This window comes from Diorhabda sublineata, chromosome 1 (assembly GCF_026230105.1).
Source record: "Diorhabda sublineata isolate icDioSubl1.1 chromosome 1, icDioSubl1.1, whole genome shotgun sequence".
Lineage (NCBI taxonomy): Eukaryota > Metazoa > Arthropoda > Insecta > Coleoptera > Chrysomelidae > Diorhabda > Diorhabda sublineata.
The window spans coordinates 14328566-14346728 of NC_079474.1; the positions used below are offsets into that span (position 1 = coordinate 14328566).

Below are 18163 nucleotides of genomic sequence, written 5' to 3' on the forward strand. Positions count from 1 at the left end.
CCAAATCGAATGATTTTTCTAGAGCCAAAAAACGAGGGGACCGCGAAAGCATAAAATTACTAAAACCTGGTATATCTCTTTCATACAAATATTTTTCTTTCTTAATTGTCGAGATTTATATTATTTTCTCCAATTTTCTATTTCTTAGACCTTTTTATATGTTTCTCGTAATAATTTATCTTGATTTCAAGTGAAAAAAAAATATTTCAAACTACATCAAGATAATATATGAAACAGTTAATTACCCAATTCATAATCTCGATTACTATCAATTAACAACCTCTTGAATGAAAAAATAAAGAAACATATTCTCATAGCTAAATTCTATTTAAATTGATTTGGGTTACATGGAATGCAAAGCATGCAATTATCCGCGTAAAGGTTATAAATAAAGGTGTGTTGTTTAATCTCTGGTTACGGAAGAATTAGAAACCTCTGTAATCAAAAAATTATTCAACACACCTGTCTTGTATAAATATTATGTTGATGATTGCATGCTTTGCATTCCACGCTGTCTACGCAGATTAATTCGACTAAATTTATAATCTTCGTATTATTATAATAATATCAAATTCAAAACTTCGGCATTGAAAAACCTTCTTTATGACGACAATTTTATAAAGTTGGTTTTCTTGCTTATGTTGTTTGTTATATGTGATTTTTTTTGTTTCTACTACTCTATTTTCACTTAAAAAAGTGCCTTCTACACAATATAATAGGGTAATTTTGTTATATTTCTAACGATTCACACTTTTCCAATAAATTTCCTCTATTCGACCTGAATTGAACCAACGGCAGAATGTCGATCAACTCGCTTCGACTTTTGGTGATGAAACACCATCTCTAACCACCGTTTTTCGCCAAAAATCCGCTGTTGAGCCAGAAAACATCGTAGCAACTCTCGTATTAACAGTCTCAAGATCATAAATAACGACATCCACTATTTCTTCTTCTGGTAACGTTCCTACTGTGGATACTTCTTCGACGGATGGGAGGAATTCTTTGAAAGTAGTGGAAACTAGGTTGGATTTACCCAAATATACTCGGAAACTCTAAACGATTCACGTGAAACATTTTGAAAATGAAAAATGTATCAAGTCTCCTATATTTAAGGTGGGACGTCATGTTATAAGCGTTATTTGTCACGTTTCATAAAGCTGTGTCTGAGGATATTATTGCTTACTGCACCACCAAGTGCTCTACATTTATCAATGATAAGATGTCACTTAGTTGTTGTTTAACAAGTTCTGAGCCTTCCAAGCTTTTTAATTTTTCATGATTAAGTGGCAGTAATCTGCAACTCATGAATAGCTTCAGCAAAGCAGAATCTTTGGTGGTTTTTTCGTGTGCTTCACCCCCTGATATTGATTATTTTCAAATGTTGTTGTTTTGAAGGTAACACTTTTGGAAAAGATTGGCTTTTCCACTTTTTACAAACTTTTTACTCTTCTCTGCTTTAGATTAGACTTTCAATTGAAAAACTTAATTACGAGGATGTATTGATATCTAGTTAGCCTATACCAGTTACATGCATAAACAAAATATTGCGTTACCATAGCCACGAACAATAACTTATTAGAAGTGTAAGTGTAAAGTTTGACGTCAAAAAAGTCAACCAGAGTCACGCAATAAATTAAAAGAAAAAAAATGTCAACCGAAATTGTGAAAATCGAAAAAATGTCAACCGAAATTGTGAAAATCGAAAAATTGGAGTATCGAGCCATCATCATCAAGTACCTGTATTTAAAAGGGTTAAGAGGTAAGGAGATTTACGAAGATATGCTTAATACCCTTGGTGATCAATGTCCTTCGTATGCGATCGTGAAAAATTGGACTGCAAGCTTCAAAAGTGTGAATTTTCCATTGAAGATGATGACCGATCGGGAAGGCCAGTTTCTGTGTCAGTCGCCGAAAATATCGATGCATTACATGACGTGATTTTATCAGACCATCGAATTGGGCTAAAACGGATAACTGAGGCACTAAATATTTCATATGAACACGTTCTTCATATAGTTCACGTCAATTTGAACGTGAGAAAAATTGCTGCAAAATGGATCCCCAAATGTTTGAATGTTGACCTGTGCTCGATTTGAAAACGATATAGACTTCTTTAACCGAATTGTGACTATGTATGAGACTTGGGCACATTTCTGCGATCCAGAAACAAAGCAACAATCGATGGAATAGCGACACTCTGGTTCTGCAGGACCTAAGAAATTTCTCGTCCAAAAATCTGCTGGAAAAGTTCTTGCTTCAGTTTTTTGGGATTGCCATGGGGTAATCATGATTGATTTTTTGAATAAGGGTAGAACAATAACTGAAAATTACTATTCGACATTACTAATCACTCTACGAGACAAAATTAAAAGGAAAAGACGCGGAAAGCTACCCAAAGAGTAGTTTGTTTTTGCAGGACAACGCCCCTGCACACAAATCTCATGTTGCCCTGAAAAAAATTCGTGATTTAGGGTTTGAATTACTGGAACACCAGATTTGGTTCCGTCCGACTGTCATCTCTTTCCTCAACTGAAAAAAAGTTTAAAAGGTCGTAAATCTTCTTCCAACGAGGAGGTTTGGTTTGCAAAGCAAGAAGAAACATTTTTTTTGAAAGGTCTAGAGACGTTGCAGATTCACTGTAATAAATGTATGTTATTGAAATTTTCCAGCTAGCTCTTCTCAGATCAAAAATTACGAATTTCAGCTGTTCTCTTCAATATATGTCCGCTATAAATATAATTTTTACTTCTTAGCTATTCAAACCATTTAAATACACTAGAAACACTTCTCTCTTTTACAGTTTGTCCTTCGTTTTTTCTTCTAATTCCAAAATTCAGCTATTTTTTCTCAAATTTTGTAAAATTAGATACTCACCTTCCTTCTTAGTGTATTTTATACGTTTAAAGCCCATTGAGCCAGATAATTTGAGAAAAATATCTGCCCAACAAGATTTTTGGAAACGTTTGAGGTTTTTTTGGCGGGAAAAAGGATGGGCTGGACATGATAGCGAGGACGCAGAGTTTATGTTCAAAATTTTAACTTTTTATCTTTCTTTTTATTGTCTTCACCTTAACATTACTATATGTTGTATCACTTTTTAGTATTCACGCTTTAACCGACATCGACTTTCTATTTAATTAGATTCAACTATATTTTCAAAATATAATGCACAATATCTTAGGAATTCATTAATAACTTATGACAAATCGCAAATACAAGAAATTATATAATTAAAATAAGTGATAAAACTGGATAATGTTATTATGAATTTAAATTTATTCAAGATTTGATTAGAAAATATAAAATAGATAACGGCAACATTAAATCGCTTCATAGATTGTGGGAAATTTTAGTGTTAAATATTTAAGAGTTGAGAAAAACTGAATAAATATCACAGACGTAGTCGTAGTAACGATCAAAACTTCTAAGAGGATTAAGAAAGCTCAAAACCTTTGGTTTTATTCCCACGTAAACTAAAATTATTCACATAAATAAGAATAAAAGTTTATCCAATTTTCCAAATATTTGAAGAAGAGACGATAAAATTAAAATAATTTTAACACTATTTAGTAAAAATAACCGTTAGTTTTTTTTTCTCCTTCTTGTACTGTTTAAAAGATCTGAGAGGTTGCTTATTTTAATAAATTATAATATATAAACTATTACATCAGATCGGGAATTTAATAACTGTCGTTTAAAGTTGATATTTCTTAGACCCTTTTATAGGTTTTTGTTGTTAAATTATCTAGAATCTCTTCTGAAAATATAATACAATATTAACGTCATTATATATTCTCGCAGGATAAAAAATATGTTTGTATTTTTGATCTTCAGAAGGCATAGAAAATTGTTTTCATAACAGTACTGCTGATACTACTGGTGGAAGGGGCTCTGAAGATCTAGTTTTATGCCTCAGGAAACATTTGTAACAACATAGAAGGACATTCAAACTTGCTTAAGATCGCAAGGAAGAAACTTATCAAGTTTAATATCATCGAAACAGCAAAAATGAAAAAAACTCATGTTAAAGTTGTGATAATACAACTAGAAGTGTTTTTGAACAAAAAACAATTCGAAGATAAGAGGAGAAACAGGAAAAAAGACACTGAAAATAGAAAATTGTTTTCATCACAGTACTGCTGATACTACTGGTGGAAGGGGCTCTGAAGATCTAGTTTTATGCCTCAGGAAACATTTGTAACAACATACCAGGACATTCAAACTTGCTCAAGATCGCAAGGAAGAAACTTATCAAGTTTAATATCATCGAAACAGCAAAAGTGAAAAAAAACTCATATTAAAGTTGTGGTAATACAACCAGAAGTGTTTTTGAACGAAAAACATTTCGAAGAGAAGAGGAGAAACAGGAAAAAAGACACTGAAAATAGAAAATTGTTTTCATCACAGTACTGCTGATACTACTGGTGGAAGGGGCTCTGAAGATCTAGTTTTATGCCTCAGGAAACATTTGTAACAACATAGAAGGACATTCAAACTTGCTTAAGATCGCAAGGAAGAAACTTATCAAGTTTAATATCATCGAAACAGCAAAAATGAAAAAAACTCATGTTAAAGTTGTGATAATACAACTAGAAGTGTTTTTGAACAAAAAACAATTCGAAGATAAGAGGAGAAACAGGAAAAAAGACACTGAAAATAGAAAATTGTTTTCATCACAGTACTGCTGATACTACTGGTGGAAGGGGCTCTGAAGATCTAGTTTTATGCCTCAGGAAACATTTGTAACAACATACCAGGACATTCAAACTTGCTCAAGATCGCAAGGAAGAAACTTATCAAGTTTAATATCATCGAAACAGCAAAAGTGAAAAAAAACTCATATTAAAGTTGTGGTAATACAACTAGAAGTGTTTTTGAACGAAAAACATTTCGAAGAGAAGAGGAGAAACAGGAAAAAAGACACTGAAAATAGAAAAATCAATTGGCTTAAGACATGGTGGTTGAACTTTGATAAATGATATTAAAGGATAAATGCATCTTCTAGTGAAATTTCGGAACCTTCAATATCTCGAAAAAGATCAGTCCCTACTCCCTATTATCCCCAAATTATCAAACCCAGGACAACGAGCAACTGAAAAAGATGATTAGTTTTTTATGTCAATAAACTTTTCATTTCAACTAAACAATGATATTTTCTTTAATATTTTTACTTTGATCTCTAAGTAGTGTATTAACAACACTTGGAGTTAGTTCATTATCTTCTTAAAATAATTTAGTTAATAAAACATTGAATGTCTTTAAACTTTTTTGATTAAATATATACTTTTAATAATATCGTCATGTAATTTTGTTATGAAGCTTCTGTAGCTCAATAATAGCTAAAGAGAATTTGGTTTACTTGTTTCTGAATCTATGAAATCTTCATTGTTATCATTAAATTTGTTTTAAATTGTTTCAGGTGGTACTTGTTGGTCAGCTATGGTACGTAACGGAAACGGGCGCTGTACAGAACTGCTTCACGAGAAAATTTCTAAAGAAGACTGTTGTTCTGGTCGCTCAGTGACGACTTCCTGGTCTTCCGAGGAATTAGACTCTGGAACGTTATTTTTTTGGAGAATACTCGGCGGTGGAGTACGATGCTCTTCGTGTCGAGGTGAACATATAAAAATTTAGTATCTTAAATAGTTATTAATTATTTGGAGATAATACTACATACGAATTTTGTTCCAGATTCTTGTAAAGAAGTCGTATGTGATGTAGATAAGACTTGCGTTTTGAGGAAAGGTACTCCAAAATGCGTATGTGCTTCTAAATGCAAAGAAGGTAAATTGCGTTCGCTTAAAGGACCTGTTTGCGGTACAGATGGTCGAAGTTATCGTAACGTTTGTAGATTAAGAAAACAATCTTGTCGTCGTAGATCAAACTCCCTGACTATCGCTTACAAGGGCATATGCCAAAGTAAGTATTCAAAATTTCAGGATAAAGTATAAATAAATAAAAAACTGAACTGAAGGTTCTAAACGAAAATGATTAAGAAGAAATCTTCTCAAAATGAGATTATGAAAGAATTTTGGATGAATGTCATACCCAGAAGGAATAGTTTGATTTGGTGATGGCTTGTCAATACCATCATTCCAAAAGTAAAACGTTTATTTATTTAATAATACACTTTTCACCTTAAATATCATTAGGTAGCTTTCATATTAATAATTTCAAAGAGTCCTTCTACCTATAAAGACATATGTACACTACTCCAAGGTGTGTAAAAAGTATTTGAAATATATGACCCTCACAATCACCCGATCTCAACCCGATTGAGTTGTTGGGGCAAAGAAGACAGAAAGCAGTGCCATACGTCCACTTTAGAATGTACCATTTTGTACTATTTTCTGACCTTTGACCACTCATATCTCGAGAACCCCTGAAGATATAAAAAAATGGCTTCTGGCCACCCTTGAGACTTAACCCTTTCCAACGATACCCTACTTGACTTTCTAACGTCAATAGTCTAGGAGGAGTTATCGGGGACAAAAAAACCTTAATGTATTAAATATAAAGATATACGTCCTTCAAAATATAAATATCGATTGTACTGTTTTTATGTCTAGTCATTCACTCAAACGATAAGGGGGCAATTTTTGACTGATAGTGTATATACTACATATGGTGTATCTATGAATGTAATCAATAGTAATAAGACTTGACACATACTTTTTTTGTGCAAGTTGAAAATTTTCCAATTTCGCTTAAAGACGCTTGACGTGCATGCAATTTCTTGCGAGGTGAAAATATTGCTTAGATGAATATTGCACGTCATGTGTCACTTTGTGCCCAGTTTAACAATGATGATAACAAAACTAAGTAAGTAAGTAACGAAGTGAAAAAGTGGTCAGTGGATCACCTCGGTTTTGGAGTCTGATGCTAAGCAAAAACTAACTAGATTTCTTCCTAGAATTGCAGCTGGCACGCAATAAAAACGGCATCGAACGAATGATGTTGCAAGTGCGAGATCTTGCATGAAACAATCAGCTGAACTTCATTTGCGCAAGCTTTTGATCAAGAAATATTGCATCTTGCATTGCATTGCATCATGTCGCAAGTGCAAGGTCTTGCATGAAACAATCAGCTGAACTTCATTTAGGCAAGTTTTTGATCAAGAAGTATTGCGTCTTGTATTGCATTGCATCATGTCGAGCGGGCTTAATGTCGCAATTGCAAGATCTTGCACGAAACAATCAGCTGAACTTCATTTTTGCATGAATTATTGCTCACTAACGTTTTGTTAATAAAATTTTGAATATTGTTGGCTTTTCAATAATGTAACCAGTTTTACAGAAAATATTTATTGCTATCTTTTTGTGTGCGGAAACCTACTATACGATCTTCCTAGAGGGGGACGCCAAAATTCTTAACCTAAAAAGTGGCTTGCAGCGTCCACTCATTTTTCAGAGTACTGAAAATGAAAAAAATGAAACATCCACATATTGATTTTCTTTTGATTAATAAGTCTTTATCCGGAAAGTGCGAGATATTGCATGAAACAATCAGCTGATCTTCAGATGCGCAAGTTTTTGATCAAGAAATATTGCATCTTGCATTGCATTGCATCATGTCGCAAGTGCAAGGTCTTGCATGAAACAATCAGCTGAACTTCATTTGCGCAAGCTTTTGATCAAGAAATATTGCATCTTGCATTGCATTGCATCGTGTCAAGCGGGCTTAATGTCGCAAGTGTATGATCTTGCATGATACAATCAGCTGAACTTCATTTTTGCATGCATGCAAGAAATATTGCGTCTTGCATTGCATTGCATCATGTCAAGCGGGTTTAATGTCGCAAGTGCAAGTTCTTGCATGAAACAATCAGCTGCACTTAATTTGCGCAAGCTTATGATCAAGAAATATTGCGTCTTGCATTGCATTGCATCATGTCAAGCGGGCTTAATGTTGCAAGTGCAAGATCTTGCATGATACAATCAGCTGAACTTCATTTTTGTATGCATGCAAGAAATATTGCGTCTTGCATTGCATTGCAAGTTGTATTGCATCATGTCAAGCAGCCTTATTAAAAAATTATCCATGAATTATTGCTCACTAACGTTTTGTTAATAAAATTTTGATTGTTGGTTTTCCAATAATGTAACAAGTTTTATAGAAAATATTTATTGCTGTCTTTTTATGTGCGAAAACCTACTGTACGATCTTCCTAGAGGGGGACGCCAACATTCTTAACCTAAAAAGTGGCTTGCAGCGTCCACTCATTTTTCAGAGTACTAAAAATGAAAAAAATGAAACATCCACATATTGATTTTCTTTTGAATAATAAGTCTTTACTCGGAAATGAATATTGTTATTAGAGTAGAAGTTGTTTACAGAGTAGAAAGTACTTTCCAGTAAATTTGTCACCAAATTATTTCGAAATGCGGGATTGTCAATTTCTAATAAATGCCAATCTACCAAAGTCTTCTCTAATTTTTTTTCACTCGCTTTCAGGTTCCTGTGATAAAATTGTGTGTCCATCGAATAAGCACTGCTTACTGGATCAAAATTTAACCCCGCATTGCGTTAATTGCACGAAAAAATGTCCTAATTCTCCGAAACGTCGACAAGTGTGCGGATCGGACGGATTGACATACACCAGCGCTTGTCATTTGAGAGAAAAAGCTTGCAGAAGAGGGAAAGCTATCCCTATAGCATATAAAGGAACTTGTCGAGGTAACTAACTTTCCTTTGTTTATTTACTCAACTATCATAATAAATACTTTTATTTCGGCTCTACATATTGCAAAGATAAGTTTAAATCAACATGTGGTAGATGTCACCCACTGGCATCGAAAGATATCGGATCTAGGCGTCTTGAATTGGACCAAATTTCGTCGCTATGCTAATGCGTCCAGTTTCTATGGTGGGTGGTAACAAAAATAGCCTCCAGTTCTTATTTTCGGGTGGAAACCAGTCTAGAGGATCTATTAAGCAAAAATATTTTCAAAGTAGGCTTCTTCAATATAAGAGGTCTCAATACCAGCATCTGCAGTCGAGGAAACCTTATACTCTAGCTAGCAAAGGTAACTTAACAACATCCAAGTATATCCTGGATACGACTTAGACATCCGATTCTGGTATATCTTTGAAGTCGTTTTCTTAGTTAGGGACGACATATCTTCAGAACTTGAAGTGATATAGTTTAGGACGACGACTCAAAAAACAACAAAATTATTTGTCTTTCTATACAGACAACTCTACTAGCAATACCAGTTAAAGGCGGCCGTACAATTGCTGTTTCAACTCTTCAATGATATCAATTGTTCTAGTTGTACGATTAATATTAATGTTCAAAAGTAATAATTGTTGATTATGAAACGTTCTCTTCATAGTATCTGTTTGTTTTCCAACTTTTTTCATAACATCTTCACGTTTGAGAAATAATTTAACCAAATATTTTCTCGTGTTTCAGCAAATGCTACTTGCAAGAAAGTAAAATGTCGAGATGGTCAATCGTGTCTGAAAGATCTTAATTCGGGTATGCCGAGATGTGTTAGCTGTACGACTAGCTGTAAACCTCGACATGTTATGAGGGGTCCAATATGCGGTACTAATAACAGTACCTACCATACTTGGTGCCACATGATGCAAGACGCTTGTTTCAAAGGATACTTCATCGATACGATGTATCATGGAAGGTGCAAGGTAAAAACATCACAATTTAATTATTAATTAAAAGTATTTACACGAAACGTTTAGATATGGAGATAAATCTGTTCTTTCCCCTCGTATATAACATCCATCCGTTCCATACACAAAATACGAGGGTGATCTGGAAAGTTTATATATCTCTCTCATATACGATAATCAAAATAAGCTGAAATTTTAGAGATAATCTTTTCAGATAACACTTGTGATTTATCCCTTATTGAACAAAGCAAAAAAACACAATTCGCATATTTCTATACCTCACCTACTGTACTTTTATCATTGTACTTTGTTTTCAATTTCTTTTTCTGCTGTCGAACTTTTTGTATCGTTCTATCGTTCATTCTTCTATTTTGATCGTATTTTCTCCTCTCTACTTAACACGTTTTATATGATGAAAATTTTTATCATGCTTAAAGCAACGTTGCCGTTGGTATTTAGTCTAACGTATGAAAATTTATGACTCAAGATGTTCTTAAAATCAATTCGATTTGTTACCTATCGCGTTTCCTGATTGAATATCTTTCGATATCATAAAACGAAGTGAAATGATTATGTAAGAAGGAAGGGATGCCATAATATACTTTCTAAATACTAAAAGTCATTTATCTCGTGAAATAATAATAAACTTGGCAGTTTAGAAATACACCCAACACCCACTTGTCGTAATATAATGAATAATACAATATGGAAGTGTGCCAGTAAAATGTAATTGGTCATTAAAATTATTGCACACACTGTTTCATGTAAAATGTATCAAAACATATCCACAAATTGACAATATTTACAGAAAATATTATTAATACGCGCAAAAAAGTTGAATTAGTTAATTAATAATGAATTTAAATTTAGATTAATGTCTTTAAAAGTACTACATACATTTATTTACTTATAGTCTCTATTTTTATCAATAATACGAGGGTCGTTTTTTTTCAACCTCCGATCGCTCCGTGCAGACGCTACGCGGGCAGAAGAAAACGAACATGCGCTGTAGGCGACTGCGAAGCTCTCACACTACACATTCCGTCATTGATGATATTCAGGCGTCAGTCGGCGTTGTGCTACATCCACGTAGTTTTTCTGTCTAATTGATTTTGGTTAAAAACTTATAATAAGATGCGTAGGAGAAACATCAAAACATACACAAAATAGTTCTAAAGTTCATGAATATGATAAAAGTTTTAAAAAAAGTTTATCTTGACAAATATATGAAAAAAATTTTGTTTCGGCTCGCCCACACGTGTCCCAATGTGTAACTTTTTGAATGAAGCTGATATAATTTCTTCCACGATAATACACCTGCACAAAGCCATCAATCTAACGCACCTGACTTAGTCCCGTGATATTTTTTTTATTCCCACTATCAAAATAATGAAAGATGGTATATTAGTACAAAAAATGTTTATAACAATGATAGTACTGGTAGGATTACTTGTAATAGAGTATATTTTGAAGAGGTTGACTTTTTCTTTATATAATTTCTGGTTCTTTCTCGTATTATTATCTATTAACTATTTTTTTTTTGTTTCAGCACAAACTAACGACGATATGATCATCATATTGTGATTAGTATTAAAATAACCAAGCCAAAGAATTACAACGATCTGGATATATATTGTTGAAATAAATTTGTAGTAGTAAAATTAAACGTACATTTGTAGCTAATATAATTGATAACATAATTCCGATATAGAAACATTGAGTATATAAAATGGTTGTTATAGTTAGTAAGGTTAACTAGGTATTAGCATTGTAAAGAGTTTTTTTTAAGAATTAAATTGCGATTAGAGAAATAACATTTTGATCTTTTATTTAACCCCACAATGATTTTTCAGAAAGAGAAGGGACGTTTCGAACTTGAGGAATACTAAATGAAAAAATTATTTGGTACTAACTGACCCTCTACGTATGTTTTTTGTGAATTTATGCGTTCTAATTGTCTCTGTTGATATAGTTCATCGATTTGTAAAAAATGTTAAGTACAATATGTACAGGTACGATAATGGCCGTTGTTAGCGGGAGTTCACAACACGTGTTTATTTACACTGAGAGTAAAAACTGTCTTTTTAGTTATTAATAAATAATTATTGCAATTGAACTTAATGATAAATTTACGATGAGAATAAAATTAATATGAGAGCACAGAAAAATCAAAATGATACGTATAAGAGTCACTGCTAGGATCGATACAAAAAAGAAATCGTAGAGGGTTGAGAATTTAGGATTGTATGTATTTAATACTCTCTCAATCGCACTCTTAGTCAAGACTATTATTCGTTCAACTTCGTCTAAGCATCCATCTATGTTGATTATTATTGATCCCAGATATATAAAGCTGTTTACCCTTTCGAGATCATCAAGCGAATAGACTTATACACTATCATTAGTTTATTTAGCCTCTGTTGTGAGACGAAACTTTCCACTATCCCGCTTCTGTTTAGGAAAACCGCCATTTCCTTCTCTGTTGCAGCAAATATGATGGTATTATCAGCAAAGACTAAAAGTACACTAGTAGAAAGAAAGTCCCAACACAACCCATTGATCCCATGTGTTATTCAAGGTAAAATTCAAAATTTAAAATTTTCTTGAAAACATAGCTTTGACTAAAATTGTAGTTGATGACCTATCACAAAGATATTGCAATTCTAAAAGTTTTTTTGTAAGAAATACATGAAAAAAGAAGCAAATCCCAAAAATTGGGATTCGAAATTGACTGCAATTGCAAATCGATGAAAATATAGTAGATTCATCATCGGTTGCATAATTGATAGATTTCCATCAACACGAGGAGGAAGAAGACATATGTATATGTATTGGAGCTTTAACTTAAAATTAGCAGTTAAAACTTCAAAATAAATCCCTTTAATTCCTTATTTCTTAGACCTTTTGATATGTTCATGCTTCTAAATTGTTTGATTTTGGATCTCTTCTGATTTAAAATTAGTTTTTTTTATAATTTTATTAAGACATACAAACTCTCGCTGATAAACAAGCTCGAATATATATAAAAAATTTTTGAAAATTTCAAATCGAGGATGAGTTCTTAACATAATTTTTATCAATGTAACATGGAATCTCACGTTTTTCATTTTCATTTTAATAAATTGCTAAATATTATACAAATAATACGTTGCTTCTAATTTTTTTTTGATTTCAGGTCTTTTCTGATTTAAAATTAGTTTATTTTATAATTTTATAAAGACAGATAAAAACTCTCGATGCTAAACAAGCTCGAATATATATCAAAAAGGAATTTTCAAATCTTGGACGAGTTCTTAACATTATATTTATCAAAGTAACATGGAATCTCACATTTTTCATGTATTTAAAGTGTAAAATTTTAATAAATTGCTAAATATTGTAGAAAAAAAATTCCGGTTGCGACCTTTTTTCTTGTTTTTGAAAAAATTTACCATAGCGATGATAATATTTCCATTTACAAAAAATGTTTTTTGTAAAAGATAAAAATAAAAAAACAATAACTTGGTTATTTCAATTTTCACAAAAATGTTGAGGTTATGTGAAACAAGTGAGGGACAGTAAATTCTTTCTCCTTTCATTTTTATTACACTCTCCTTCTTCTCCAATGGGTTCCATCCTATTGTTATTTTTTTAACACTCATTTTGGGAAAAAAGATTGCGCTTGATTTACATATACAAAAAGTCGTCTCAGTATCTGGCTACCTATGCAGCTTAAACGTTAAATTTTTGTAATTCTAAATGAAATAACTGTGCGAAACATAGAAAACTCTGCATTTTAGTTTAGTTGTACATGGGTGGTAAATTGGCGGGCGACCAAAGATTACATTTACTTAATTTTTCATTCATCAAAAGCGGGTAATCTTGGCTGACAGGTTACATTCTAATTATAATATATTTTTATTTGTATCGACCAACCATATGCTTGAACAACATTGTTGCATTTTGATATGACGACAAAAACAGTTGTTGAAAGAATATCACCAGCAGGTGCAGGCCCGTATTAAGATTTATAAGGCCCGGGGCTAAAATAACGACGGGGCCCCCTTAAGGAATTCGGAAACTCGGAAAAATTCAAAAAATATTATCAATACGTTAGATTTGTAGTATCAACACATCCAAAAATACAGAATGTTTTCCAAATGACGAACCTAGGGCCCGGGATTATAACCCCCTAAGCCCCCAGCTTAATCCGGCTCGGAGCAGGTGTGTTTCAAAAACAGATAACCCTGTTTTGGATATGTAGAAAACTGAACAATAATTTATGAAAAAATATCGTAACTCCGTTCATATTTTAAATAAAGGGCGCCGAAAAGAAAAATTTATACGATTTATTCGATTTTGTAATGAAATTTTATAACAATATATTTTGGAAGCTGATATATCGCATGAATTGGTTTTTATATCTGATTCTCATCATTTTTAATGGTAGATTTCTGTATAAACATTTTAAATGAATTAAAACATCATTCAAATTTACAACAACAAATTTCAAGAAGGGTTTAAAACGCCAAAGACGAGTATGGGACAGGACCGTAATCCGCACTTATGGTTTCATACAGCAGATTAATAATATAAATTACAAATACTTATTAATACAAAAATATATAATGTACAAAGTTAGGAATAGATATAAAGTGATCGGCCAAAATATGGAACAAGTTCATTTACAAATGATTTTGTATAGCATCTTATTGCTAACACCGAGTATGCTTACTTTAAGGATTGTATGGAAGACTCCACCCAAAACTTATCCCCAATATACCAGCGTTTACCCATGTTTCATCCTGGTAGAAAATTTTTCTATTTTCTCCATGAAATTTCTCAATTCTTCCGAGGTTTTCTCAGTTTCACACAATTATTTCTTCTTTTTCTAATAATAAAATGGTCCTTCCTCGTTTTTTTTATTGAAATCCCATTTCCTGTAATCTTTGATCTTTCAAATCCGGCAGGTCCTTATCTTCGTTAACTACTCTCAGAACTTCATTCACTGTAGGTACCTCATTTTAAAAAATAAAATTGTACACAAATATTTCCATTCCCATCGAAATTATCAATTGAATTGGTAATTTTTTTTCTGATGGATACTTTTTGAATCAATCGCTGAATGGAAATAACGTCATCAACAGTCTTCATTTTTAAAAATATTCACGATTTGTTTTTCGTTAGAATGAAGCCTATTAGCTCTCTCTCTCTCTCTCCGTGTCAAACATGTTTAAGAAAATTACGCAACAGCCAAATATAAACGGCATTCGCAGCGATGCGGCGCTCGCCCATCCCACGCGACTTTTTATTTGTGATATATTATTGTGCCACTGATTTCGACCAATAACGATTCCGCGACGCGTTTCGCTTGGCGTTCACGTGCTGATCACCCACTGATCATTTTACTTTGAGAAATCGACTTTAGTTGCTTTTCGATTACACATTTTCAGCAAACAATCGAGCAAAACTTTAAACGCACGCTCTAAATTCCCGTTTTTATAATTTATGCTACAAACACTTGCCTCTCAAGCACCAGATAAATGATTGAGCTTCATATGCTTCAAATTGCGTTAAAAACACAAATTGTAGATAGATAAGAGGTTATGTGGGCATTTATTTAGATTTATATTTGTTTTTTTCAAATCACAACCGGGACTTTCAAAATAAATATGTTTTTTATCGTGAATTCAGGAAATTGCAGAATCAGAACTTGGTGGAAAGTTGTGAATTTAAATGATTAGTTCTGCCACGTACTATTGAGGGCACTGGTATCGAAAATCCTCCATGTTGTTTCCACTGAATAACACCTAGTTTTGTGTTTCTTCTTAAGGTTTGTTCTGTGGTTTTAGATAAGAATATAATCCAGCAGCATGACTGATTGACTATTTCTCGATTGTTTTCCGAATACATGGTTTATCGATGGACTGTAACCTGGTAATTAGTCAAAAAATAACTAATCACATATTATAATGTCTACCAGATACTATATCTGATATTAATTAGATTTCTTCGCTTAAAAATATCCCGACTAGTATGTTAAATCATTCCGGTTGCATTTGAACTATTTTTAAACATCCTCTGAATTATTAAATGCGTTGCTCGTTCTATCTCTCTCGATGGATCTTTCATACACCCATTACTATTCAATATACGTCGTAATTGACAAAAACGACTTATTCATGTTCTCAAAAGTTCGTTGCCATTAAGAAAGTACCTTACTTATTTCTGTCGGTATAAAATTATGCGAAATATTGTCCCTGATTCCTAAAATTGATAAAATTATAGCCACGGTAAGTTATAAGAAAATTACGTATATACAGCATCGAATTGGCCAAGTTATCACAATAATACTTGCAAAAATTGAAGTTATGTCTCTCTAAATGTTTTGTCCTCTTCTCTCATAGGTGTTGCTTCCTGTTTATCCCGTCTCCAGTTCAATCCTCTCTTTTCCAGGTTGTTTGCTTTTTCTGTTTTCCATTTCCTCCTGCCTCTGCCTCTTCGCTTCTTTTTGCTTTTTCCAAATTCTCATATCACCCTAACTGTTCACTCTTCTTCGTTTAATTAGCGTCTAATTGCGTCATTGCTTATTTTATCTTATCCTGATATCTCTTTTCTGTTGAAAACTTGCAACTATTCACGCCACTAGGCAAAATATAAGGCTTGTACGTTCATTTGAACCTTTAAGGCCCATCTATCCTTCCTTGGCTTGTCTCATGACAGAGTTTGTTTTACCAGCAGACTCCTCAAAGATCTAATAGCTACACCAAGAATAGGTTCTTAGCCCATTGGAGGATTTGCTGAACCGAGTCTAGCGAGCAAATTAGCCTAGTCGTTGACCATGTTACCTGAGTGACGGGGCACTTAAACTATCCACCCTATTCGACGGATTTATGACCATAAGACTTTTCTTTCTCTTCAAAATCAAAAACATCTTAAAATGAAGACATTATGAATTGATTGGGGTCATTCAAATATAGTTTCAGATGTTGTGGCAGCTACGACTTCTGAGATATATGATTGGATACACCAAGAATCAGTTCTGGATGTATTCACACCAATAGTAACCTGATCCAAATCCCCGGTCTTGTTGCCTGATTTACTCAATGGGTTGTTGTGAATTCAAATTTACTCTTCAATATTCATATTCATATTCAATACTCATCACATAATAAAAAATAAAGTGACTGAAGACGAAATAGCCTTAAGGAATTAAGTTACAGTTCAAAAAAACGCTAGAGTTTGCCAAATGGTTAGAAAAATAAACCACAAAGTTTTTATCAGCCCTCGTATATATGGTGCTGTAAAAATTATCTCACTGATTTTTTGAATGCACCTCGTATTTCGCCAATTAATTTTTTTTGTTGTGACTAATGTAAATGTAAATTTCATTTAAAAACAATCAAATAAATGATCATAAATTAAACAAAGCGTTAATTTTTTAAATAATTTCGAATATAAAAAGGAAAATTCTACTGCAAAATTTATCTCATAGATATGAGTTGTGTTGAAAAATTTGATCCAACGTAAATCTAACAATGGTATGTTAAAAAAAATGTGTTTTTCGTGTATTATTTTCTGAAAAGAAATGAAGAAATTTGGATTTACTTACAACACGCATAAATAAAAAATTCCGGTCCGGACCTGCCTAGGTCAAAAATCACGTTTTACATTCCAGTGCACCCATATGCAACTTATGATAATGTGTTTCACAATCTGACAAAAGTTGGCCAATTTACTTAATTTTTCGTTTTGGTCAGCTGAACACGTACAATTTTCAGTTTATCCGTCTGACTAAGAAGAATTTTAAATTGGCAATAAATAAACATTTGTTTACATTTCGTGGTTTTTATTTTCCTTACCTTAAAGTTATCTAAACAGCCGTTTTTATATTCTCGTAACTACTTAGTCGTGAATTTAAAGTAATACCGAAGGTGTATAATGAGGACGAAACACAAAATCTCGTTTATTTTTTTGCAACTTATCGTCTTTCCCATACAGTATTTTCCACTTTAACAAACAACATTCCAGTATACGACAAATATGAATTAAGAAAATTTTCGAAAACTATTCCATGATTAAATCTAAATTTTATATTAATTCAGAAATGCTACGAGGATAGAAATAAACTACGCTGGTTATTTAAATATATAATCAGTAAAAAAATTCTCTCACAAATTTTTACCAGGTGTGATTAAAAATAAAATCAGAACGTAAATAAATTTGAAATATCTTTGTTTTTAACAGGTTTTTATTTCTAACTTGTATATATGTAATTAACAATAAATAATTTCATAAATTCCTATATTTATCGTTTATCAAAAATCAGATGAACCACTTTACATGATCAGATGAATTAAAAAATTTTTACACTTATCAGAAACTGAGGCTAATAGATTCATTTCATAAATTCGTATTAGTATCCTTTTCAGGTATCTTTGTAGTCGATTATTTGACACTTTAAACGATCTTAATTGTTCATAATTTTGTGACAATACAATAATTTCATAAATTTTTACCATTATCCTTACTAGGAGCACCAGGAACTATA

At 32.5% G+C, this 18163-nt stretch overlaps 1 protein-coding gene across 1 annotated transcript in view; it reads left to right on the top strand.

Annotated features, from left to right (window-relative positions):
• Positions 1-11444, top strand: part of LOC130449419 (follistatin) — an 81897-nt gene extending 70453 nt beyond the window's left edge. The window contains exons 3-7 of the mRNA XM_056787227.1: positions 5420-5614; positions 5692-5919; positions 8455-8676; positions 9416-9648; positions 11183-11444. Of these exons, the coding sequence (XP_056643205.1) occupies positions 5420-5614; positions 5692-5919; positions 8455-8676; positions 9416-9648; positions 11183-11203 (899 nt within the window). The 3' untranslated portion in view covers positions 11204-11444. The remainder of the gene's footprint in view (positions 1-5419; positions 5615-5691; positions 5920-8454; positions 8677-9415; positions 9649-11182) is intronic.
• The last annotated feature ends 6719 nt before the right edge of the window (positions 11445-18163 follow it).